The sequence below is a fragment of the Chiloscyllium plagiosum genome, chromosome 2, assembly GCF_004010195.1.
Source record: "Chiloscyllium plagiosum isolate BGI_BamShark_2017 chromosome 2, ASM401019v2, whole genome shotgun sequence".
Lineage (NCBI taxonomy): Eukaryota > Metazoa > Chordata > Chondrichthyes > Orectolobiformes > Hemiscylliidae > Chiloscyllium > Chiloscyllium plagiosum.
In genome coordinates this window covers 96,000,502-96,025,204 of record NC_057711.1, presented here as the reverse complement: position 1 = coordinate 96,025,204, position 24,703 = coordinate 96,000,502, and the positions used below count along the sequence as shown (strand labels likewise).

The following is a 24,703-nucleotide window of genomic DNA, read 5'->3' as shown; positions in this document are numbered from 1 at the left end:
TGGCCAATTCACCTAACCTGCACATTTTTGGACTGTGGGAGGACACCGGAGCACCTGGAGGAAACCCACGCAGATGCGGGGAGAATGTGCAAACTCCACACAGTTAGTCGCCTGAGGCGGGAATTGAACCCGGGTCTCTGGCGCTGTGAGGCAGCACTGCCGCCCACCAATATCTCTGGTAGGGGTCCCACAATTTCTTCTCTAACATCCCACACTTCCTATCATACCTTTGATCAGGTCACCTTTGTGTGTTTCAAGATCTCCCGCACTGCCTCTGCTGTAGTGTGGACTCTTTTCAAGATATCACGATTTAATTCGCAAGGTATCTAGCTTCTATGTCTTTCTCTCATCTCCTGTTGTTCCACACACAGATGGCCTCGATCTTTAAGGGATTTTATTCTCTCTCTGGTTACTTTTTTGCCCTTAATATACTTGCAGAATTTCTTTGGATTTTCATTTACCTTATCTGTCTCCTTTTTGCCCTGGGGAGGTGCTGGACAAGGGCGGGAGGTGTTGGACAGGGACGGGGCGGGAGCTCACATGTCTTGTGCTGCTGCCTTGTCTCCTAAACAGGGAGTAGACTTTAAAAACTCCAAGCACCAGAGGAAAGGCATTTAATCAATTAACCAAATAATCGATTATCCGAACGAAGTAGTGCCCAGCCATCTCGTTAGGATAATCGAGGTTCGTCTGTACTTCTATATCTCCTATACTCTTCAAGGAATTTACTTGATCTCAGCTGTCTATACCAGACATACACCACCCTCTCTTTCTTGACCAGAGACTCAAATCTCAGTCATCCAGCATTCCCTACTCCTCCCAGCCTTGCCTTTCACACTAACAGGAACACATTGTATCCGAATGCTCATTATCATGCCTTTGAAAGCCACCCACTTGCCAGATGCTCTTTTACCCGTGAACAGCCTCCCCCAATCAATTTTTGAAAGTTCCTTTCTAATACTATCAAAATTAGCCTTTCCCAAATTTAGAATTTTAACTTGTGGAACAGGCCTAACCTTTTTCATAAATACTTTAAAACTAATAGAATTACGGTACTGGTCCCAAAATACTCACCCATTATCATCTCTTTGTCCTGTATTTATTTCCCAAGAGGAGGCACAGTTTTGCCCCTTAAAATGTATTCTGCATTTATTCAGACCAATTAGATGTAAAGTTAAGGAACAGGAGGTTTAGGGATGACAGAGGGAGAGAAAGGCAGTGAGGCAAACTAGGCTCAATCGCCACATATTGCTTGTCCCTTTAAACCACCCAACCACACACTCCCAACCCCATCCTTAACATATATACCACCTTTTCTGAGCTTCCATTAGTGTTGAAGAAGGGTCACTAGATTTGACACATTAATTTTGCTTCCTCTCCACAAATGCTGCCAGATTTGCTGTCTCTCCAGCAATTTCGGTTTTGTTTAAAAAAAGTATGCTCTAAATTTTTCAAAAAACATCACAACTGTCTTGATTGATAAACTAGGATTTACCTGGCAGAGAGCAGTGATGATGCATTAGTTGTGGTGATTCCTTCAAGCTGTCTATTCATGATCATCCTATACTTTTCCAAGTTCTCTGCAGGCACATATGTGACACTACAACAAAATAAGGCAAATATAATTAAATAAAGTTTTTAATAAACATACAAATCACACATTTTACTAAAATCTTCACGGATTGAAAAAATGGCGAAGGGATGACTGCATCAATAGGACCGCTCGGGATATGCAAAATACTTTTCGGCTCTTAAAAAGTGATTTGGAAATAAGTGATTATTTTAAAGTAAAGTTTGACTTAATAAAAGGATTTTCTGAAGTTGTTCAGATCTATTAAATAAACATTTGAAAATTATGTTTCAAAATGCATTTCATATTCACAACTTAGATTTTATGGCTTAGAGACATTGAATAGAAGAACAGCCATGAATATATTACAAACAGTAAAATAAAAGCAAAATGCTGCAAATGCTAGAGAATCTGAAATAGAAACAAAGTGCTGGAGAAACTCAGCAGGTTTGCAGCATCTGTATTGAGAGGGATAGAGTGAACATTTTGAGTCTAAACTCTTCATTCAAAGTCTGAGTTCCAAAGAAGAGACATATTGGACTCAAAGCATTAACTCTGTTTCTCTTCACAGATACTACTCGACCTGATGAATTCCTCCAGCACTTTCCATTTGGAATAGAAAAGAAAAATCATTTTGTTTTCATGCCACATTCATGTGATGCTTTTATTTGGTATTCCATGAGTTCTCTATATTCTTTTTTTGTTTTTTTTTGTTTTCCACACAGATAGGTTCACTCATATACCTTCTCAGTATCCTATTTACTAAATTCAAATAACTTAAATTCTTCTTCAAGATTTATTTGTATTCGCTTAAAAAGCATAAAACTGCATAATTGGAAACCTGCTATCATGGCTTTGTTCAATTGGTATGAAGGACATAGAACATAGAAGAATACAGCGCAGTACAGGCCCTTTGGCCCTCGATCCAAGCCCACCTAACCTACACTAGCCCACTATCCTCCATATGCCTATCCAATGCCCGCTTAAATGCCCATAAAGAGGGAGAGTCCACCACTGCTACTGGCAGGGCATTCCATGAACTCACGACTCGCTGAGTAAAGAACCTACCCCTAACATCTGTCCTATACCTACCACCCCTTAATTTAAAGCTATGCCCCCTCGTAATAGCTGACTCCATACGTGGAAAAAGGTTCTCACGGACAACCCTATCTAAACCCCTAATCATCTTGTACACCTCGAGCAAGTCACCCCTAAACCTTCTTTTCTCCAATGAAAACAACCCCAAGTGCCTCAGCCTTTCCTCATACCCTACCAGGCAACATCCTGGTAAACCTCCTCTGCACCCGTTCCAGTGCCTCCACATCCTTCCTATAGTATGGTGACCAAGACTACACACAATACTCCAGATGCGGCCGCACCAGAGTCTTATACAACAGCAACATGACCTCAGGACTCCCGAACTCAATTCCTCTACCAATAAAAGCCAGTACGCCATATCCCTTCTTCACCGCACTATTTACCTGGGTGGCAACTTTCAGAGATCTGTGTACATGGACACCAAGATCCCTCTGCTCATCCACACTACCAAGTATCCGACCATTAGCCCAGTACCCCATGCTAAGTTTTAAAAATATAAAATAAAACTCCAAACTTATCCAGATACACCTCAAATCATTACAACTAGTGTTTGCATTGCATTTTCTGTTTGAAAAATCATTCTGAAATATATAGCAAACTACAAAAGGATAAATATTTTAAAGGTAGATTTCAAACCACAAATATGCTTGCTCTTCATTTTAGAAAGGAAGACAGCATTACTACTCTGAACATCTGACTACAGATCTGAAAACATCTGATGCATTTCAAATTAGTATTTCTATCAACTTGATCCCAAAATCCGAGCATAAAAATCACATTCAGCATCATACTAATAAAACAGAGTACCTTTGCTACTCTAGCCAATATGTAGCATAATTATTTTATTACCCTCTCATTCGCATCTAGTCCAGTTGAGAGATATCATTCAAACCATACCTCAAAAAACTAGTATTGATTGAATGATGGACTAAAACTAAGTAGAAAGCCCAGAAAGACAGAAAAAAAGGCAGACAAAGTAATGGTGGGATAGTAAGCCAAAGGAGCAAAGATGATAATTGGACCCTGACTATGTGAAAATAGATTGGCTGTGCTGAAAACAGTCCACATCATGATAGGGTCTGAGTGTGGGGATGGATAAAGAACATGGAAGGAGATGGGCAGGCTCTAAAATTATTGAACTTAGTGAATCCTGAAGGTTACACAGTCCTAAGTAGAATATGAAATGCTGCTGTTCCAGATTGTGCTGAGTCTCACTCTGATCTGTAAAATGACCCTGAACTTCTAATTGCCTGCCACTTTAACACACCACCATACTGCTGCCAACATGTGCGTCTTGGAGCTGCTACAGTGCTCCACGTGGACTCAACTCGTCCTCATAGTTCAAATCCTCCAGCCCAGGCAACATCCTGGTAAATAATCCCCTATGCATCCTCTCCAATGCAATTACATCCTTCCTATAATTTGGCACCAACAATTGCACAGAACTCCAATAATGTCTTAACCAACATGTTGAGTTCCACAACTGATGTGGAAGTGCTGATGTTGGGATTAGAGTGGACAAGATTTGAAGTCAGACGACACCAGGTTATAGTCCAACAGGTTTATTAGAAATCATAGGTGTTCAGAGTATTACCCCTTTGTCAGGTGAAGAGAGAGCGAGAGAAGCACACAGGCACAGAATTTATAGGCAGAGAAATTAATGGGCAGAGAGATCAAAAGATCAAACAAATTGGCTGAGTGGAGTGTTGACAGACTAAACAGTAGCTCTCTGAAGTGATGAAGAGTGTCAGACTGTGTGAATAAAGTGTTGACAGCTGAATACCAAGCAAAGGTCTAACCAAAACTATACAATCTAATTAAGGTAGAGAGATCATAATTTATCAAAGTGATAATGTCAAAACAGGACAGTAAGGAGGAGTTTACAGATAGAGAAGTGTGGTGAGGTCACATCAAGCGCAACATGAACTCAAGGACACAGTTCAGGCAATCTTCATGGGTATGGAGCTTCGCTATCAGTTTCTGCTCAGTGATTTTGCTTTGCTTATTTGCAGAGACCTATTATTTAGGCTGTCGACAAATTTCAAATAAACTTGTTAGACTATAACCTGATGTTGTTTGACTTCTAACTTAGTTCCGCACATCCTCCTTGTTCTTACATTCTACGTGTCAGCTAACAAAGGCAAGTCAAATGCCTTCTTAAACACCTCATCCACGCACCTTCAGAGATCTGTGGATATGCACAAGATCCTTCTGATCTTCAATATCTTTAAGGTCCTATATTCATATTGTGATCCTTTGCCTAGTTAGACCTCTCCAAATAGAACATAGAACAGTTCCACACAGGACAGACCTTTCCGCCCACTGTGTCTGTGCCAATCATAATGCCATTCTAAAATAATCCTATCTGCCCGCACATGGTCTATATCCTTTCATTCTTTATCTATTAATGCATCTGCCTAATAGTCCTTAAACCTTGCAACGGCATCTGCTTCTACCACCTCCCCTGGCAGTTTGTTCCAGGCCCAGGAGAAAGTGATGACTGCAGATGGTGGAGATCAGAACTGAAAACTATGGCACTGGAAAAGCACAGCAGGTCAGGTAGCAACAGAGGAGCAGGAGAATCAACATGAGCCCTTCATCAGGAATGTGGAGTGGGTGGGAGGGGGGGTGGAGGCGACTGAAAGATAAAGGCAGTGGAGGGTAGGGTTGGGCAGAAGGTAGCTGGGAAGGCACGAGTAGATATAGGTGTGGGATGATGGTGCGTGGGAAGCAAAGGAAGATGAACAGGTGGGACAGTTCAAGAGGGCGGTACCAAGTTGGATCTGGGATGAGGTGAAGGGGAGGGTAAATGAGGAACCTGGTGAAATCAACACTGATTGGAGATTCCATGGGCAGAAGATGAGGCAAAGGAAGGTGCAGGAGTGGAGGGTGAGTTGGTGGGGGAGCGTGTTCCTAACGAGGGAATTATCTCTGTGGAATGCTAGGGGTGGGGAGGAAAATATATCTCTGGTAGTGGGGTCTGACTATAGGTGGCAGAATTGTTCCAGGCACCTATTGCCCACTGTGCAAAAAAATTTCCTTCCTCACCCTAAACCTACGCCCTCTAATATTTGACATTTCCACTCACCCTACCCATGCCCCTCATGATCTTACATACTTCTAATAAATCGCACCATAGCTTCCAACTTTCCAGTGAAAACAATCCAATTTTTTTCATTCTCTCCTTACAGCAAATAAACTCTAATCCAGGAACATTCTGCTAAATTTCTTCTCCACACTCTCCAAAACTTCCACATTTTTGATTGTGCAGCGACCAGAACTGCACAATAATCACCATACTGTCCTTGTCTATTTTTTTGGTCAACTCTTACAAAAATACATCAATTTACACTTTTCCAGGTTGAATTTCATTTGCCAATGCTCTGCTCATCTGAACAGACAGTTGAATTTTCCTTCAGTTTACAGCTATCCTCCTCCTACCAACTTTCGTGCCATCTGTGAACCTCTTGACCATACCTCCCGCATTTTAGTCGCAATCACAAACTACAAAGCCTCAACACCAAGTCTTAAATATAGCCACCAAAAACAGACTTCCAGTCTCAGAAATATCCTCTCCCATTACCTTGCGCTTTCTTCATCTCAGTCAATTCTGGATTCAGTACGCCACTTTTCCGTGCATCCCACAGACCCTTACTTTCTTGATTAGTCTACGCTGATGCACTGATTCAAAATCCTTGTTAAAGTCCATTTAGATCATATCATAACTAACCTTCAACACTCCTGGATACCTTCTCAGAAACTTCAATCAAATTGTCAAACATGACCTTCCAATTCCAATGATTGTTTTTATAATCAATTAAGCACCAAAGGAATGTAAATAGTGTGAATGGATTTACACAATGGCAGGGCTTTTTAAAAAGAACCAAGCCAGCAATACAGTTTGAAACTTTATTTAATCTCAGCATAGGTCCTGAGGTCTGCTCACAGTGCATATAGAGAGAGTTGACATGAAGGTTCAAGGGATTTAGAACGATGGTAGGAGATCTTATCAAGGTTTGTAAGCTGCTAAAGAAGATTGACAAAGTAGTTGTAGAAGGAACGTTTCCTGTGGGGAAATCAAGAATGCAAAGTCATAGTTTTAGGATAATGAACAGCATGGATAAATTATTTCTCTGAAAAGGTCATGAATCGGTGGAATTCACTACCTCAAAGATAGACATTTCTAAATCAACTAGAAGTTGAATGGTTAATAACAGCACTTGAACGTTAAATTGAAGTCAAGGCGAGATCAGCCATGATGCTATCAAATAGTGGAGCAGGTTTGAGGGGCTGAATTGCCCACCTCTATTCCTAGTTCTTTTTTTAAACAGAATTCCTACAGTGTGGAAACAGGCCCTTTGGCTCAACAAGTCCAAACCAAACTCTCCGAAGAGTGGTCAAAAGTAGCCTCCAAAAACTAACACACCCAGACCCATTCCCCTCCCGATTATCCTACAGTTACCCCTGATTAATGCACCTAACCTACACATCCCTGAACACTATAATTTAAAATTGCCAACTCACCTAATCTGCATATCTTTGGATTGTGGGAGGAAACCAGAGTACCCAGAGGAAATCCATGCAGAGATTGGAAGAATGTGCAAACTCCACACAGGCAGATGCCCTAGGCTAGAATCAAACCTCGGTCTCGGCGCTATGAGGCAACAGTACAAACCACTGAACCACCGTGTCATTCTTATGTGAAGGAAGGTAGATGAGGGAGCATGGTTTGGCATGAGTTGGAACTATGTTGATACTGGGGCTATAAACAGCCATGAATATGGGAGGAAGACATAGCAAAGATTAGCATAGAGACATGAGTGGCCATGAGAATGAGTGTTGGGTGCATGAATTGGCAACTTCTTGTGTGGATAAGGGGTGAGGGCTGTGGGTTGTTTTATGTTTCATTGATTTAAAAAAATCAAGAATTCCAGAGCACTAAATCAAAGTTCCTGCCCAGCCCACCTCCACATTAGTTCTAGGGCCACCCAGCCTGATTCCTATGAAATAAGCACTCACCCAGAACAAAAACCTGAACTTCCAGTTCATATTCTGCATGAGGAGTGGAAACTCAGGCCTTAGTGACCAGGTTCAAAGAATAATTTGTTTGTCTAGGTTAGATGCAGACTACTTATTTCTCTGAAATAAGTTAAATCTTTCAAAAAGATCATCCTTTATGGGGAAGTGATTTAAATACAGCATTAATTTAACTGCAATAAAGTAATTCAAAAGCAGGATTTGAGAAGGTGAGATATAACACTACAGCACCAATCACATAGTTCTGAACTCTCAAATGGAAACAGTATTAGTTAATGATTGTGAGTGCACTGCTTTAAGTCATGCTTTGTTAAATTACATTGTTGCTTTGTGATGACCAAATGTAGGATTAGCTGTTTAGTTTTCTGGCTGCTACCTCTACCACAGGGAATGACTGAAGGAAAAACAAGCCACCAATAGTGTAATTTTTAAAAAAAACTTTATTCCTAAATAATTACAGTACTTGTAAATTAGGATGGATGAACAAAAGCTTCACCAGAGGTAGATATAAGGAAGCATTTAAAGGATCTGAGACAGGTAATGAAGTTGAGAGATTTAAGATGTAATCTAAATTTTAGGACCTAAGCAGAGCCATAAACTGAGGGGTGATGGGAATTGAGGACAAAAATAAGAACTGAATTCATTATAGAATACTTTATGATCATCAAATGCACCAAAGTGGCTTAGAGTCAAAGTACTTTTAACAGCAGTCACTACTGGAGAATAGAAATTGTGGTGGCCAATTTTCATTCAGCAAGCTCCCAAAAACAATGCAATGTGGCTAGATAATGTCTTTTCTTTTTATCATGATGATTGAGAGATATGTCCTGGCCAGGATATCAGGACAACGGCTATGCTCTTCTTCAAAAGTGTCATGCTATCTTTTCCAACAATTTGAGAGCACAAACCTCAAAATCACAGAATTATTGCAGAGCAGAATGAGATCAGCCAGCTAATCATGCTTGTACCAGCTTTATTATCTAATACTGATCTCCTGCCTTTCCCCATATCCCTGCACACTTTTAATATTAAAAAAAAATCCAATGCCCTTTTGAATGCCTCAACTGAACCTGCCTCCACCACATTTTCAGGCCATGCATTCTCTACCTAAACAACTCAGTGTGAAAAAAGGTTATTCCTTAAATTGATGTACAAATGAAATTTATGTCCTATTGTTCTTATTACTTTAAGCAGCAGAAACAACTTCACTCTACCCACTCTAGCCAACTGCATGATTTGGAAAACTTCAACCAGATCTCCTGCTAGGCTCCTTCTCTCCAGGAAGAACAGACCCAATTTCTTCAATCTACCCACATAGCTAAAATTTTGCAAACTATGAACCATTCCAGTAAATCACTTCTGCACTCTCCTTCCATACATCCTACTTTATATTTCATTTCAGTGTTCTTCCAACCAAAGTGCATCACGTCACTATTCTGCATGGAATTTCATCTGCCAGCTACGTGTCCACTTCACCAACTTATTAATATCTTTTTTGAGTTCACACTATTCCCTGTTTAACAATCTCATCTTAAGTGTGGCACCTCTGACTGTGCAGCAGTCCCTCAGTAGTGAACTGGAATGTCTCCTTCAATGTTTTTGCATTCCAGTCACAGAGATGTACAGCATGGAAACAGACCCTTCTGTCCAACCCGTCCATGCCGACCAGATATCCCAACCCAATCTAGTCCCACCTGCCAGCACCCGACCCATATCCCTCCAAACCCTTCCTATTCATATATCCATCCAGATGCCTTTTAAATGTTGCAATTGTACCAGCCTCCACCACTTCCTCTGGCAGCTCATTCCATACACATACCATCCTCTCTGTGAAAAGGTTGCCCCTTAGATCTCTTTTATATCTTTCCCCTCTTATCCAAAACCTATACCCTCGAGTTCTGGACTCCACCACCACAAGGAAAAGACTTTGTCTATTTATCCATGCCCCTCATGAACCTATATAAGGTCAACCCTCAGCCTCAGCGCTCCAAGGAAAACAGCCCCAGCCTCCTCCAACCCTGGTGACATCCTTGTAAATCTTTTCTGAGGCCTTTCAAGTTTCACAACATCCTTCCAATAGGAAGGAGACCAGAATTGCATGCAATATTCCAACAGTGGCCTAACCAATGTCCTGTAGAGCTGCAACATGACCTCCCAACTACTATCCTCAATACTCTGATCATTAAAGGAAAGCATACCAAACGCCTTCTTCACTATCCTATCTATCTGTGACTCCACTTTCAAGGAGCTATGAACCTGCACTCCAAGGTCTCTTTGCTCATGCAAGGCCACCCTGTTGTGGAACGTGGGAACCAGAGACCAAAATTAGAGTTCATGCTTAAATAAAGTGATAAAGAGAAGTCTCCCAGGAGACCACTGGAATAGCTGAGTCTAGAAATAATTTAGACATGGAATATGTTTCACCTGCCCCTTTATCAACAGCATAAAACCATATATTCCCACTTTTGTTTTGTTGAGAAAAGTATTTGTTATTAGGAAGAGCGAGATGTTGACATGACCTAAATGGCCAATTTTCTAGCCTTACTTGTATAACAAGATTCACCCATTACATTGGAATGCAAATCAAGAAACCATTGTTCAGTCTGGAAGAACCTATAGAAAACCTGCACGGAATCCTAAGTGATGCATCAAGGACATGCCAAGATACACCAGAATTGCAAATTTTGGGGTCCTAAATTTTAATAATATGAAGCAAACGAATACATTATCATCCAACACAACTATACACCATCTTTCAAATCTCTGTCTTGAATAATCTAATCTTAAACATGAAGTCATTTAATTGAACCTGAAAGATTGAAGGTCACCAGTGAACTAAACATGATTAAGGCATGCAATGTTTATTAAAAAGATAGTTTATCATTTTACGTACTTGCAGCAGTTTCTTAAAACACTCTAATACTCACACATAAAAAGGGTCATCACCAGGTGCACATGGAGATCTAGAATGCGAAAAGTATTGTGATGCAGCATCTTTTGCACTAGTGGCATATAACGTGCAAGTTTCATGAAAGATGCACACACATTAAAAGTCTGGATATGAACTAGCAATGCATGCACAAAAAAAATTAGAGTACTTTGTGTGTTCATAAAGCCCATTTACAAAATAAATCTATTCCACTGTGATTTCATATACAGAATCATAGGACTGAGGATACACACATTCTATTCAATATGTTTGCACGAGAAAGAGTTATTTAATTAGCACAGAATCATAAAAATTGAATCCCTACAGTGTGGAAGCAGACTATTCAGCACATCAAGTGCACACCGACCCTCCAAAGACCATCCCACCCAAAATTACTCTCCTATCCCATAAAACCTGCATTTCCCATGACTAATCCACCTAGCCCCATAATACCATAGCCTCACTTTACCTTGCAGCTCTGTAATTATATTTTAAAACATAATTATTTTTGCTGCATGTGCATTCATCAGGGTTTAATTCAATGAATTTCAAATAATTATTTATGGAGTAAGAACAAAATCCTCAGTATGGCTGGCTACTTTGCTTATCTAATTTTCTTAGAGACCAAAAAACCTGTAAATGCTAGAATCCAAGGTCAACAAGCAGGAGGCTGGAAGAACACAGCATGCCAGTCAGCATCAGGAAATGGAGAACTCAACATTTTGGATGTAACCTTTCTTCAGGACTGGGGGTGGGTGTAAGGGCAGCTGCAGATAAAGAGGGCTTGGAGGGGCAGGGTGGTGAGGTGGGGATAGGTGAACACAGGTAGAGTGGTACAATGTGGTTGGTTGACGGGAGGAATGAATGCGGCTGGTGGCTAGAAGGAAGAGTCAATGAGAGGAATGGAAGGCAGAGGGAGGGTCTGCGAAGGGAGGTTATTTGAAATTGGAGAAGTCAAACGTTGAGTCCTCCGGGCTGTAGGCTGGCCAAGCAAAATATGAGGTGTTGTTCCTCCAATTTGTGATCTGACTCGTTATGGCAATGGAGGAGGCCAAAGATGGTCATGTCGGAAAGGGAGTGGGAAAGGGGATTAAAATGGGCAGTGACTGGGAGGTCTAGTCAACCCCAACTGAGATGCTCAGTGAAACTTTCCCTTAGTTTACGTTAGGTCTCCCCAATGTACAGAAGACCACATCAGGAGAACCGGATGCTGTAAACTAGGTTGCAGGAGTGGTAGGTGAACTTCTGTCTCACCTGGAAGGACAGCTTGGGGCCCTGGATGGAGGTGAGAGGAGTGGTGTGCCAGTATGTTTTGCATCTTTTACAGTTGCAGGGGAAAGTACCTTGGGTTTCAGGGGGTAGTGGGGACAGTGGGGCGAACCAAGGATGGGCGAAGGGAACGGTCCTTGCAGAAGGAAGAGAGGGGAAGATGTTCTTGGTGCTGGGGCACAGGTAGAGTTGGCAGAAGTATTTAAGGATGATGTGTTGGACGAGGAGACTGGTGGTGTGCTAGGTGAGGACTCAGGGGACGCTGTCTTTACTGTGCTTAGAGAGAGGAGGGTTTAAAGCAGTGTAATGGAAAATAGAGATGGTGTGGTAGAGGGCTGTCTAGATGACAGAGGAGGCAAAAGCACTTTGTTCAAAATAGGTGGACATCAGGGATGCTTGGAAGTAGAAAGTCTCTTCGTCCAAGCAAACACAAGGGAGGCAGAGGAACTGGGCGAACAGGATGGAGTTCGTACAGGATACTGGGTGGGAGGAGATGTAGTCCAGTAGTTGTCAGAGTCTGTGGGTTTATAGTGAACATCCATCTGGAGACTGTCACCAGAGATGGAAATGGAGAGATCAAGAAAGGGGAAGGAGAAGTCTGAGGTGGACCAAGTGAATTTAAGGGTGTGGTGGCAGTTTTGGGAGAAGTTGATGAAGTGCTCTGGTTCAGCCTGCGCGCAGGATGTTAGACTGATGCAGTCATCAATTTAATGACACAGTGCATGTGTAGGTAATGAAGAAGGACTGTTCAATGTAGTAAACATAGAGGTAAGTGTAGCTGGGGCCCATCCGAGTACCCATGGCCACCCCTGGATTTGAAGGAAATGGGAGGAGTTAAAGGAAAAGTTATTAAGGGTGAGGACTAGTTCAGTGAGGCGGAGGAGGGTATTGGACAAGGGGGACGGGGTAAGTCTGTTGAAGAGAAAGAAGCTGATGGCCTGAAGGCCATCCTTGTGGGGTATGGACCTGTATAAGGACTGAACATCCATCATGAAGATAAAGCACTGGGGCCGCAGAACTGGAAGTTACTGAAGAGGTGGAGGGTGTGGTTGGTGTCACAGATGTAGGTGGGAAATGCCTGAACAAAGGGGGAAGAGGATGAAGTCAAGATAGGACAAGGTGAGTCGATGGGACAAGAGCGTGCAAATACGATGGGTCGGTCAGGGTATTTAGGCTTGTGGACCTTTGGAACAGGTAGAACCAGGCAGTGCAGGGCTGGCGGACTATGAAATTGGAGGTAGTGGAGGGGAGATCACCAGAGGCAATGAAGGCAAGGACAAGGCGAATGATTTTGGCCTATTGCATCATGGTGGGGTTGTGGTCAAGGGGGAGGTAAGACGTGGTGTTGGAGAGTTGGCATCCGGCCAGTGCGACAGAGGTATGTTCTCCACATTTGTCAACGGGTTTGATAGTTAACTGGGGGTTAGTGTGGACATTGGAGCGCTGCACGTTTAGAGGGCATGAGGGTGAAATGTGCAAGGTAGGGTGGAGGAATTGAGACAGCCGTTGTCACATTGGCAGTCGGCAATGAAAAGGTCTAGAGCAGATACAAGGCCTGTGGGAAAGTGACCAGGTGGATGGGGAAGGTTGGAGGTGGAAGAAGGGGTTTTCAGAGGGAGGTTGGGAGTTTTTGTCAAAGGAGCACGGAGGCGGAGGCAGAGGCAGCAGAAGCAGAGCTCCACACCATGGCGTGTACAAAATTCGTTGAGATGGGGGCGGAGGAGCACAAACATGAGCCCTTTACTGAAGATGGACCATTCAGCCTCAGCGAGTTTGTGGTCGGTGAGGGCCGGGGGGTGGTACCAAGGACACTAAGGGAGAGGGGTGTCGGAAGATGATGGCACGTGGTAGGTGAGGGTTGGATGTGCTGTGGTGGGGTGGGGGAGAGAGGTGCATGTGGGAGAAAAAGGAGATTGGAAGTGGGGTGGGCTGGGGTGGGAAGGGGTGCGGGGGGGTGAGGTGAAGAGGGACAGGAGGAGGGACGGGTGCATTTTGGGGGTGGATGGTTGAGGAGGGAGAGCTGGTGTGCAGTGGGACCCGGGGTGACCCTGGGAAATGGGAGTATGAGTCTTGATTGGAGAGTGGGCGGAGCCAGAAGTGGAGGCAGAAGTTGGAGGAAAATCGAGGCCAGTCCAAGTGTTTCGGGGAGAAACTACAGCAGAATCCGGGACAGCAGTGCACGGGTGGTTACGGGTGAGTACTCGGTAGGTGGTCACAAAGGCTTGGTAACCAACCTGCAACTGCAAGCGGTGTTCGACTGGAAGTAGCTTTGGACTGGAGAGACCCGGTGCTGGATGAAGTCTCCACATGGGTAATGGTGGGAGCAGCGGCAGTAGTAGCATGGGGCAGGGCCTGGAGGCTGCTGGAACCAGGGTGCAGATTTCAAACAGCAAGTGAGTTCTCAGACTGGAGGTGAGTTGAGCAGAGTTTTGCGAGCTTTTCTTATACCACATGGTGGATCGACAGATATTTACTAAAAAACCATAGAGTATCACAACTACCTGGACTACACCTCCTCCCACCTAATATCCTGCAGGAACTCCATCCAGTTCTCCCAATTCCTCTGCTGCATTTGCTCGGATGAGGAGACATTCCACTCCCAAGCATCCCAGATGTCCACCTATTTTGAACAACGTGCTTTTCCAACCTCTGTTATCCAGACAGCCCTCCACTGCACTGCCTCCATTCCCCATTCCACTGCTCTAAAGCCACCCCTCTATAACTGTAATAAAGACAGAATTCCCCTTGTCCTCACCTAGCACCCACAAGTCTTCTCCTCCTCCAATGCATTATCCTTAAACACTTCCGCCAACTCCAACTAGACCCCACCACCAAGAACCATCTTCTCCTCTCCCACCCCTCTATGCATTCCACAAGGACCGTTCTGTTTGACAATCCTTGGTTCGCGCCACTCTCGCCACCAATACTGCTGAACCCCCAGGTACCTTACCCTGCAACCAGAAAAGATACAAAACGTGCTGGCATCCCCCACCCCCCTCACTTCCATCCAGGGCCCCAAGCAGTCCTTTCAGGTAAGACAGAGGTTCACCTGGCACTCCTCCAACCTAGTTTACTGTATCCAGTGCTCCCCATGTGGCCTTCTCTACATTGGGGAGACCAAACATAAACTAAGGGAAAGTTTTGCGAGCAACTCAGCTGGCCTTGCAGGGGCCGACCTGACCTCCCAGCCACCGCTCATTTTAATTCCCCTTTCCAACCCCTTTCCGAAATGACCATCCTTGGCTGCCTCCATTGCCACAACAAATCAGACCACAAGTTGGAGGAACAAGACTTCATCTTCTGCCTGGGCAGTCTGCAGCCCAGAGGACTCAACATTGAGTTCTCCCTTCCCATCACCTGACTCACTTCCCTCCCTCTCCTACTCCTCTCATTGACCCTTCCTTCATGCCACCAACTGGATTCATTCTTCCCTTCGGCCAGCAAGGTTGCACCCTCTACCGGTGTTTACCTATCCCCACCTTACCAACCCTGTCCTCCACCCCCTTCATCTGCACCCTTACACCCACCCCCAGTTCTGAAGAAGGGTTACACCTGAAATACTGACTTCTCCTGATGCTGCCTGGCTTGCTGTGTTCTTCCAGCCTCCTGCGGCTCATTTCCTTTCCAATGGAAGGTGAGCTGAAGTGCTGTGTTAGTCCCTTTTTGCTAGTCTGTTTGTTTATAAAAATGATATTTCAAAAGTTGATTGTTGGATTTTCACAGGAAATTTAAATACAGTTAGGGTACGACCTAAGTTAAAGAAAAGACCAGATAATATGTGAGACTTGACTCTGAGACCTTGTGGGTCAGAGATAAGGACACTCCCAACTGAGTTACAGCTGATAGCATTTCACTGAATTTCCCCTGTACTTATTAAATCTGTGTCCTCTGGTTTCACCGAGTGGAAACAGCTGTTCCATTAAAGAGGAAGTAAGCCAGATGCATTTCTCTCAAAAAGGGTCAAGAGTTATTTGTTAGTTATCTACTTACCTCTACGTTTTCAAGGACCATAATCAACAAGAATAAAGATACAGAGAAGCCTCGGTTATCCGAATATCAATTATCCAAAATTCAGATTATCTGAACAAGATCACAAGGTCGCATAAAAACATTACATCAAAGACATAAGTGAATTTGGATTACTTGTACTGAAGAATATGTGAAAAGCTGGAAAAAAACCCAAGAAACACAAGAAGCAACAATGACTGGACTTTTTTAACGTAAGGGTTAGTTGCATAACCGTTTGCAAAAGTAACTGCTTTATTCCCGTTACTTTACCGGGCTTTTATGGATAAAATGGAAGAGAAGGTAAACATATTCGTGAGGCAATGCTTCTGTCTTTCCATTGCGACACTGCATTCAGCAGAAACTGACAAATGCTCTCATGATTGTGGAAGCTGCTCGGGAGCTTACTTGTTGAAATTTCATATATTTATGATGTGGTAAGGGTTTAGTCCTTCTCAGTTTAACTAGCAACTTGCAGAATGCAAAGATTAACTTGTTTAAATAGCAGACTCAAATTATAGATTTAAACAAACTCTCCAGTAGAGCACAGCATTAGATCAGTATGGCTTCTTGTTTAAGGTCAAACCGATTACCCAAATAATCAATTATCCGAATGAAATACTGCCACCCAACTCATTTGGATAATCGAGGTTCCTCTGTATATGATTGGTATGCTAGCTTTTCACATTACAATTGCAGATCCTCATCATCGAGTGTATGCGTGACAAACTCATTTAGAAATAACATTACATTTAGAAATAACATTACATAACAGTAATGAGGTCACACTGATATACTAAATGTTGCAGTCAACTGAATAATTCAATATTAAATAAAATGTGATGAAAATATGAAACACTAATTAAAATTGTTAAATGTTTAAGATATCAAATATTTCAAAGCAGCAATTAGTTATCAAAAATACAAAAGGAAAAATAAATTCTAATCCACTGAATAGAAAGATTAGATTTTCAAAAATGAAGGCGTATTTATGGTTGACTTTTTGTTAATTCACAAGCTTGGGAATCCTACTGGTGTCAAATGTGAAGAGATAAAAATCATAGTGCACTTTTTCCCAAGAAAATCCATTGATAACAAAGTTGTATTTTGAAATGGAAGAAAAAAATACCTGACTGTGGCAGTAACAGTTTACTCATTCCAAAAAAAAGGTTGAATTTACACTTCCCAATATTTTTGGCTTGGGCTTTCTTTAATCAACAGCCTAAATTTACTTCTGTTTTCTTCTCTCTCCCACCCCCAGTGAAACAGGTTAAGGATTTGTTGAATGTGGACAAATGCTAATAGCTTGTCAAGCTATCCTTGGATAAGGACTTCTGTGAGGAAAATAAACATTTTCATAAGAGCTTTAATTGGTTTGATTTAAAATATACATCTCTTGGCACTGTTTTCATACAAAAGTCAAAGTGAGCAAGACAACAAGTTGAGAAATTGACAGGGACTACCTGGCTCTCAAGATGAAATCCCAAGAACCAAATTTAATAAGTTTGAGGCAAAGTCATGGCTAGTTAAGTGCACACAAATATCCAAAACTAAAGCCCAAGTTTCAACACTTCAGATTGTCTAATTGCATCAATGTTTCTTTGATATACTATTTGAATGACTGCTAAATTTTATTTTCCTCTTCAAATATTTTGAGATGTTAGGGTAGAATTGCTTTCATTTTTCATGCAATTTTCAAAATGATTTAAATAGTAATCTATTGTTTAATTTTTATAGCATATCAACAGTGAAACTGTTGACTTTTGCTTTTATTCAATTCATATTTCAGTATCTACTTTCAACCTGTATGTTTCACAATCAATTATTTCATGCTGAAATTTTAAGTTAAAAGAACAGTACAGTTTATCTTCTGCTTTATTATGTGAGAACACTTCAAAGTAATTGCCTGCCTGTATTGCTTGGTGCATCGCTTTGGACCCTGGAGAAACCACTGACTTTGCATCAGATTCAAACTGGCTTCCGTAAATGGTATATTCACACCATATATGTTAGGAAACCTTTCTGGGCAACTTTGACAGTTAGTGTTAGTGTTAGCATCACTCTGCTGCTGTCAGCTCTAACGGCCTTCAGGGCATTCTACAGTACATTAAAGAAAAATGAGTTCAAGTGGTATAAAAGCAGTGGGATAAGGATGAAGCATGACATATTTTGTGTACTTTTCTGTGTGTTTTGATTTTCTGTATTATTACTTACATTTGTATGTATTCATATAGCCTGTAAAATGGTTTCAATATATTACTGTCTCAAGTCCCTGCTATGCCGTCTGCCAGAGGGATTTAACCATTAAAAACGTCTTGTTTTTATCATCTAACCTTCCACCACACCAATAATTATCTGAATCTTAATTTTCTTTTGCCACTTACGTTATGTCTGGTCCAATTAAAGAGTATCTTCGAAGCATTGCACGAGACTCAGCATTGGTGAGGTCTGTAGTTGGTTCCCCATTGATTGCTAAGATGGAGTCACCTACCCCAATTCGGCCATCACGACTGATGGATCCACCATGAATAATATTACGCACTATCATTCCTGAGCCATCCTTACTGGCACTCACAGTCATTCCTACAAGATTAGGAAGAAATGTGAAATAACATTAGCCATTTAACACAAAAAGCCATTTTTTCCATACACTTGTATAATGAACCTACTTGTATAATTCTGGCTTTCTCAATGTATTTAATTACCTGAGGAAAACAACAATATTCGAAAGACATTTCAAGAGAAAAACTCAAATTCCTCTGATCTCTGCAAAGTATTACAAATGAACTAATCTGAAATTGATTACGAATTGCTGACGTCCTTTACCAACATTTCATTAGTCCCAAAAGAACTGGAAATAGTTCATTAATTGTTCATTAACAGCAAAACATGGATTTTTCAAGCAATGAACCTACTTAAAGAAATTAAAATCAACAGATAGAACACCAAAGAAATTCCTCTCAAAGAAAAACATGCTCGCCTTTCCATTCAAATCTGTTAGCTTAATTCCTACATTATAATCTATTGGAACAGCAACTAAATGTTAACAACATTCCTGATTGTTTAAAAATATGAATTTTTAAAAAATTGTCAGTTTTTAATAAAATAAATTTCCTTCACAAGATTGTGCCACAGACAGTTTCTTAGCTACAGCAGTAGAAAGTAACACCCATAGATGGACTGATTCATTTGGGGTAGAGTTTCTGCTTTGAAAGGAATCAGCACAAGTTTACTAAAGCAAAACACTGTTTTTACTTCAGATTTCTAACATCCAAAGTGCGGTGAAAAACTCAGCAGGTCTGGCAGCATCTATGGAAACAGAAACAGAGGTTAACAGTTCACAAAATATTAACTATGTTTCTCTCTCCATGAATGGTGCCACATCTGCTGAGATTTTTCAACACTATTTCAGCAAGATCCTCTAATTATTTGTATAACAGTACAAGAAAGATCATTTAAGCAAGTGCAATGCTCAATTTTATTATTAAAAAAATCCTCAATTAAGCTAAGGGTGGTAAGAAAGTTCAATATATAAATAGCTGTTTGTAAGTGTTTGTAAGTCAATAAGTGTTTGTAAGAACGAAGCATTTTAAGACATTTTAATTGAAGTGTATGTCCACAACCAGTGAATAAAAACAGACTTTTAGTAATATTGACAATGGAAATTACCTTAAACTACATATCATTTAATAATTAAAAGATGGTATTATGGCTTCTGCAACTTGCCAGTTCATTACACATCCAATTCATGGCTCTAAACAGCTTTCCAAAATCATGAACAATGGCTCTTCTGGTGGCATCAGTGGGGTTAATCTGGTTAGGTGGGTAGACATGTACATGGTGGAGAAAGTTAAAACTGCTAAAACTTTCAGGATGTCATAAAGTCAGGACAAACTCATCAACTTTTGTCTTTAACTTGAATGTCATCTGCAGCACAGAGCAACACACATTTGACAGGTGGATCAGTGTTTTACATGTGGGGACACAGTAATTAATGATCATAGGAGGAAGTGTCATGGGATCTGACAAGAATAGTCAGATCTGCAGAGGTTAATCAGATTGAGGCATGAAGAAAGGCACTAAAACAATAATCATGGCAGACTTCAATATGCAGGTGGATTAGAAAAACTGTTGGTAATGGATCCCAAGAAACAGAATTCGTGGAATGTCTATGAGACTTTTCTTTTTAAAGAGTAGCTTGTGGTTGTGCCCACTAGGGAACAGGCAATTCTGATTTCAGTGATGTCTAATAACGCAGACTTTATTAAGGTGAAGGAACCTCAAGGAGGCAGTGATCATAACATGATAGAATTCACACTGCATTTCGAGGGAGAAGCTGGAATCAGAAATAATGGTTTTATAGTGGAGTAAGAGGTAACTACAATGACACAAGGGAGGAGTTGGCCAGAGTTGATGGGAAGGGGAGCATACCAGGAAAGGCAGTAAAGCAGCAATGACAGGAATTTCTGGGAATCATTTAGGAGGCACTGTACAAATTCAGCTCCAGGAAGGAGAAACAAGGTGAGCTCAAACCAACGATGGCTGTTAAGGGATGTCAAGGAGAACATAATTGCAAAAAATAAACCTGGTGAGTGTGAGTGGGAAGCCAGTGGATTGGGAACCCATTAAAAGAGCTCAAGAAAACTAAAACCGCAAGAAGGGCAGAAGATAAAATCAAAGAATGAGCAAGATAGTAATATAAATGAAGATTGCAAGAGCCTTTTTTAAAATATAGATAAGAAAGAGGTGAGGGTGGACATTCGACCACTGGAAAATGAGGCTGGAATCGGTCACAAAGTAATTGCGGAAGAACTGAAGTATTTTGCATCTGTCCTCACAATAGAAGACACCAGCAGCATACGAAAGTCAATGGGCAGAAGGGAGTATAATAGCCACCAGTAAGATGAAGTTGCTGGAGAACTGGAAGTTCTGAAGGTAGATAAATGACCTGGACCAGATGGAGTATACCCCAGGAATTGGAAGGAGATACTGGAAGAGTCTGTAAAGACATTGGTGATTATGTTTCAGGAATCACTGGAGCCATGGAGGGTCCAGAGGACTAGAAACGCAAATGACTCACCCCTTTTAAAGATGGGAGCAAGATAGAAGATAAGAAATCATAGGCCTAATGTCAGTTGCTGATAAGATTTTAGAGTCCGTTATTAAGGAGGAGATTGTGAAATACTTGGAAGTTCATGGTAAAAGAAAGCCAAGTCAGTATGGCTTTGTCAATGTAGGCCATGCAGAACAAGTCTGTTAAAATTCTTGAAGGGAGATAATGAGCAGGTTGGTCAAAGGAGTGCCAGAGGATGTGACCTATATGGATTTCCAGAAGGCCTTTGACAAGGTACCACACAGGAGGCTGCTAAATGAGATAAGATCAGAAGTAATGGTTTTAATGGTGTTATAGAGTCATAGAGTTATACAGCATGAAAACAGGCCCTTTGGCTCAAACTGGCCCATGTCAAGAGTGTGGTGCTGGAAAAGCACAGCCAGTCAGGCAGCATCTGAGGAGCAGGAGAATAGACGTTTCAAGCATAAGCCCTTCATCAGGAATGAAGCTTGTGGGTTGGTGTTCAGAGATAAATGTAAATGGGGTGGAGTTGGGGGGAGATAGCTGGGAAAGCGAAAGGTGGATGAAGGTGAGGGAGAAGTTGACAGGTCAGAGGTGGCAGTGATGGATGGGTTCTGAGGGCAGTGCTGAGTTGGAGGCTTAGGACTGGGATAATGTGGGGGGAGGGGAAATGAGGAAGCTGTTGAAATCCACATTTATCCCGTGTACTTGCAGGGTCCCAAGGCGGAATATGAGGCGTTCCTCCTCGAGGTGTCGGGTGGTAACGGTTTGGCAGTGGAGGCGGCCCAGAATCTGCATGTCCTTGATGGAATGGGAGGGGGATTTGAAGTGTTCAGCCATGGGGCGGTGGGGCTGGTGGGTGCGGGTGTCCCAGATTTTGTTCGCTGAAACGATCTGCAAGAAGGTGTCCTGTCTCCCCGATTTAGAGGAGACCACATCGGCAACAACGGATGCAGTAGATGACATCAGTAGAGGTGCAGGTGAATTTTTGATGGATGTGGAAGGATCCCTTGGGGCCTTGGATGGAGGTGAGGGGAGTGTTGTGGGCACGGGTTTTGCACTTCCTGCGGTGACAGAGAAAGGTGCCAGGAGTGGGGTGTGGGCTGGTGGGGGATGTGGACCTAACGAGGGAGTAGCCGAGGGAATTGTCTTTTTAGAATGTCGATATGGGTGGGGAGGGAAATATATCTCAGGTGATGGGTCCATTTGGAGGTGGTGGAAGTGGCAGAGGATGATGCGTTGTAAGCGGAGATTGGTGGGGTGGAAGGTGAGGACCAGGGATGTTCAGTCCTTGTTGCGTTTGGAAGGGTAGGGATCAAGGGCAGCGGTGCGCGATGTGGAGGAGATACACTGGAGGGCATTGTCAACAACGGGGAAAGGGAAGTTGCGATCGTGGAAGGAGGAGGCCATCTGGGACTTTCTGAAGTGGAATTGGTCGTCCTGGAAATAGATGCGGCTGAGGCAGAGGAATTTGGAATAGGGAAAAACAGATGCAGCAGAGACGGAGGAATTGGAAACAAGCCCACCAACTCCCACAGCTACCTAGACTACATGTCCTCCCACCCTACCTCCTGCAAATCCACCTATCGCTTTCCCAGCTATCCCCCCCACAACTCTACCCCCTCCCATTTATCTCTCAGCCCCAAACCACAAGCCTTATTCCTGATGACGGGCCTATGCCCGAAATGTCGATTCACCTGCTCCTCGGATGCTGCCTGACCCGCTGTGCTTTTCCAGCACCACACTCTCGACTCTGATCTCCAGCATCTGCCGTCCTCACTTTCTCTTTCAAATTCGTCCACGCTGACAATGATGCCCAATCAGCTAGTCCCAACTGCCTGCATTTGGTTTATAACCTTCTAAACCCTTCCCATCCATGTACCTATCCAAATGTTTTTTAAAATGTTTCTATTGTAGCTGCCTCAACCACATTCTCTGGTGGTCCATTCCATCACTCTCTGCATGAAGAAGTTGCCCCTCAGATCCTTCTTAAACCTATGCCCTCTAGTTTTCACTTTTCCATCCCGATGAAAAAGATTATATACATTCATCCTATCTATGTTCCTGATGATTTTATACACCCCAAGGAGGCCACCCCTCATTCTCTAAAGTTTCAAGGAATTAAGTCCTATCCTGGCTAACCTCTCCCTATAACTCAGTTCTACTAGCCCTGGCAACATCATCATAAATATTCTTTGCACTCTTTCCAATTTAACTATAGTTTTCCTACAATAGGCTGATGAAAACTGTATACAATTCTCCAAGTGAAGCCTTACCAGCGACTTTTACAGAGTGGTGAGGAGAAAGGGCGGAGAGAAGCGAGGGCTGCCGGCAAGGGTAAGTTTTCTCACTTAAAAATTGACTTATCTCAGAAGTCGAGTCTCCACTTTTACAGAACGGCGAGGAGAGAGGGCAAAGAGAAGCGAGAGCTGCCGGGAAAGGAGAACGCGAGAACCGTTTTTAAAGGAGCAGCAGAGAGAGAGGCCACAGCAAAGCGCAGAGGACTCCTGGGTATATATTTGGGCAGCGGCTGAATACCGATGTCCCCCACCCGCCCTTCTCCTTTAACCAAAAAAAAGGACTTTCGTGTGTTGCTAAGGTAAGGCGTTTCAATTGATATTTCTTGTGTACTGTGTGATTGATTAAAGGTTTACAATTAGTTGGTTAGTTGAATAAGACCATAGAGAAGTGCTAGAAATTATTTAACTCATAAATTTGGATAAATTAATTAAATAAGTAGAGATGGCTGAACAGGTGATGTGCTGTAGCTGTATGACGTGGGAGCTGGTTGATCCTATTGTGAACGGCAGTGACCACATCTGCAGCAAGTGTTGGTTGCTGGAAGAACTTTGGATCAGAACTGATTATTTGGAATGTGAGCTTCAAACACTGTGGCACATTTGGGAGGGGTAGAATTTCCTGGATGCTTTGTTTCAGGAGGCAGTCACACCCGATAGATTAAGTAATTCAAATTCAGTTGGTGATCAGGAACAACAGGATGTGACAGTAAGTGAGGCAGGTAGGGGCTTCTGAGTTCAGGAGTGGAGGAGCCTCAGCCCTTCACCTTGTCCAACAGATATGAGATTTTTGCTCCCTGTATGGATGAGGAAAAGGGCTGTGGACAGGATGTGCCAGCTGACCACGGCACCATGGTACAGAAGGCCATTCAAGGGGAGGGTGCAAAAAGACAAGTAGTTGTTATAGGGGATTCTATAGTTAGGGGGACAGATAGTATCTTTTGCGAGCCAGATCAGGAGTCCCGCATGGTGTATTGCCAGCCTGGTGTCAGGGTGCAGAACATCCCCAACTGGCTTGAAAGGATATTGGAGCAGGAGGGAGAAGATCCAGTTGTTGGGGACCACAAAGAACAAAGAAAATTTACAGCCCAGTAACAGGCCCTTCAGCCCTCCAAGCCTGAGCCGATCCAAATGTACTGCCTAAACATGTTGGTCAATTCCTAAGCATCTGTATCCCTCTGTTCCCCACCTACTCATGCATCTGTCCAGGCGCATCTTAAATGAATCTGCCATGCCTGCCTCTACCACCTCTGCTGGCAAAGCGTTCCAAACGCCCACCACCCTCTGTGTGAAGTACTTGCCGCGTGTATCCCCCTTAAACTTTCCACCTCTCACCTTGAAAGTGTGACCTCTCGTTATTGACCACGTTGGTACTAACAACATAGGCAAGGCTAGGAAAGAGGTCCAGTTTGGGGAGTATCAAA

General features: G+C 42.6%; 1 protein-coding gene across 12 annotated transcripts in view; it reads right to left on the bottom strand.

Annotated features, from left to right (window-relative positions):
* The window catches only part of LOC122562047 (multiple PDZ domain protein), a 368,714-nt gene that overhangs the window by 151,545 nt on the left and 192,466 nt on the right, over nt 1-24,703 (bottom strand). For 11 of the 12 annotated variants that reach the window (XM_043714532.1, XM_043714569.1, XM_043714586.1 and 8 more), the window contains 3 exons: nt 18,293-18,491; nt 10,633-10,668; nt 1,496-1,600 (listed from right to left, as the gene is read on the bottom strand). In XM_043714532.1, coding sequence (XP_043570467.1) covers nt 1,496-1,600; nt 10,633-10,668; nt 18,293-18,491 — 340 coding nt within the window. The remainder of the gene's footprint in view (nt 1-1,495; nt 1,601-10,632; nt 10,669-18,292; nt 18,492-24,703) is intronic. The other variant, XM_043714523.1, reaches the window with a different exon arrangement.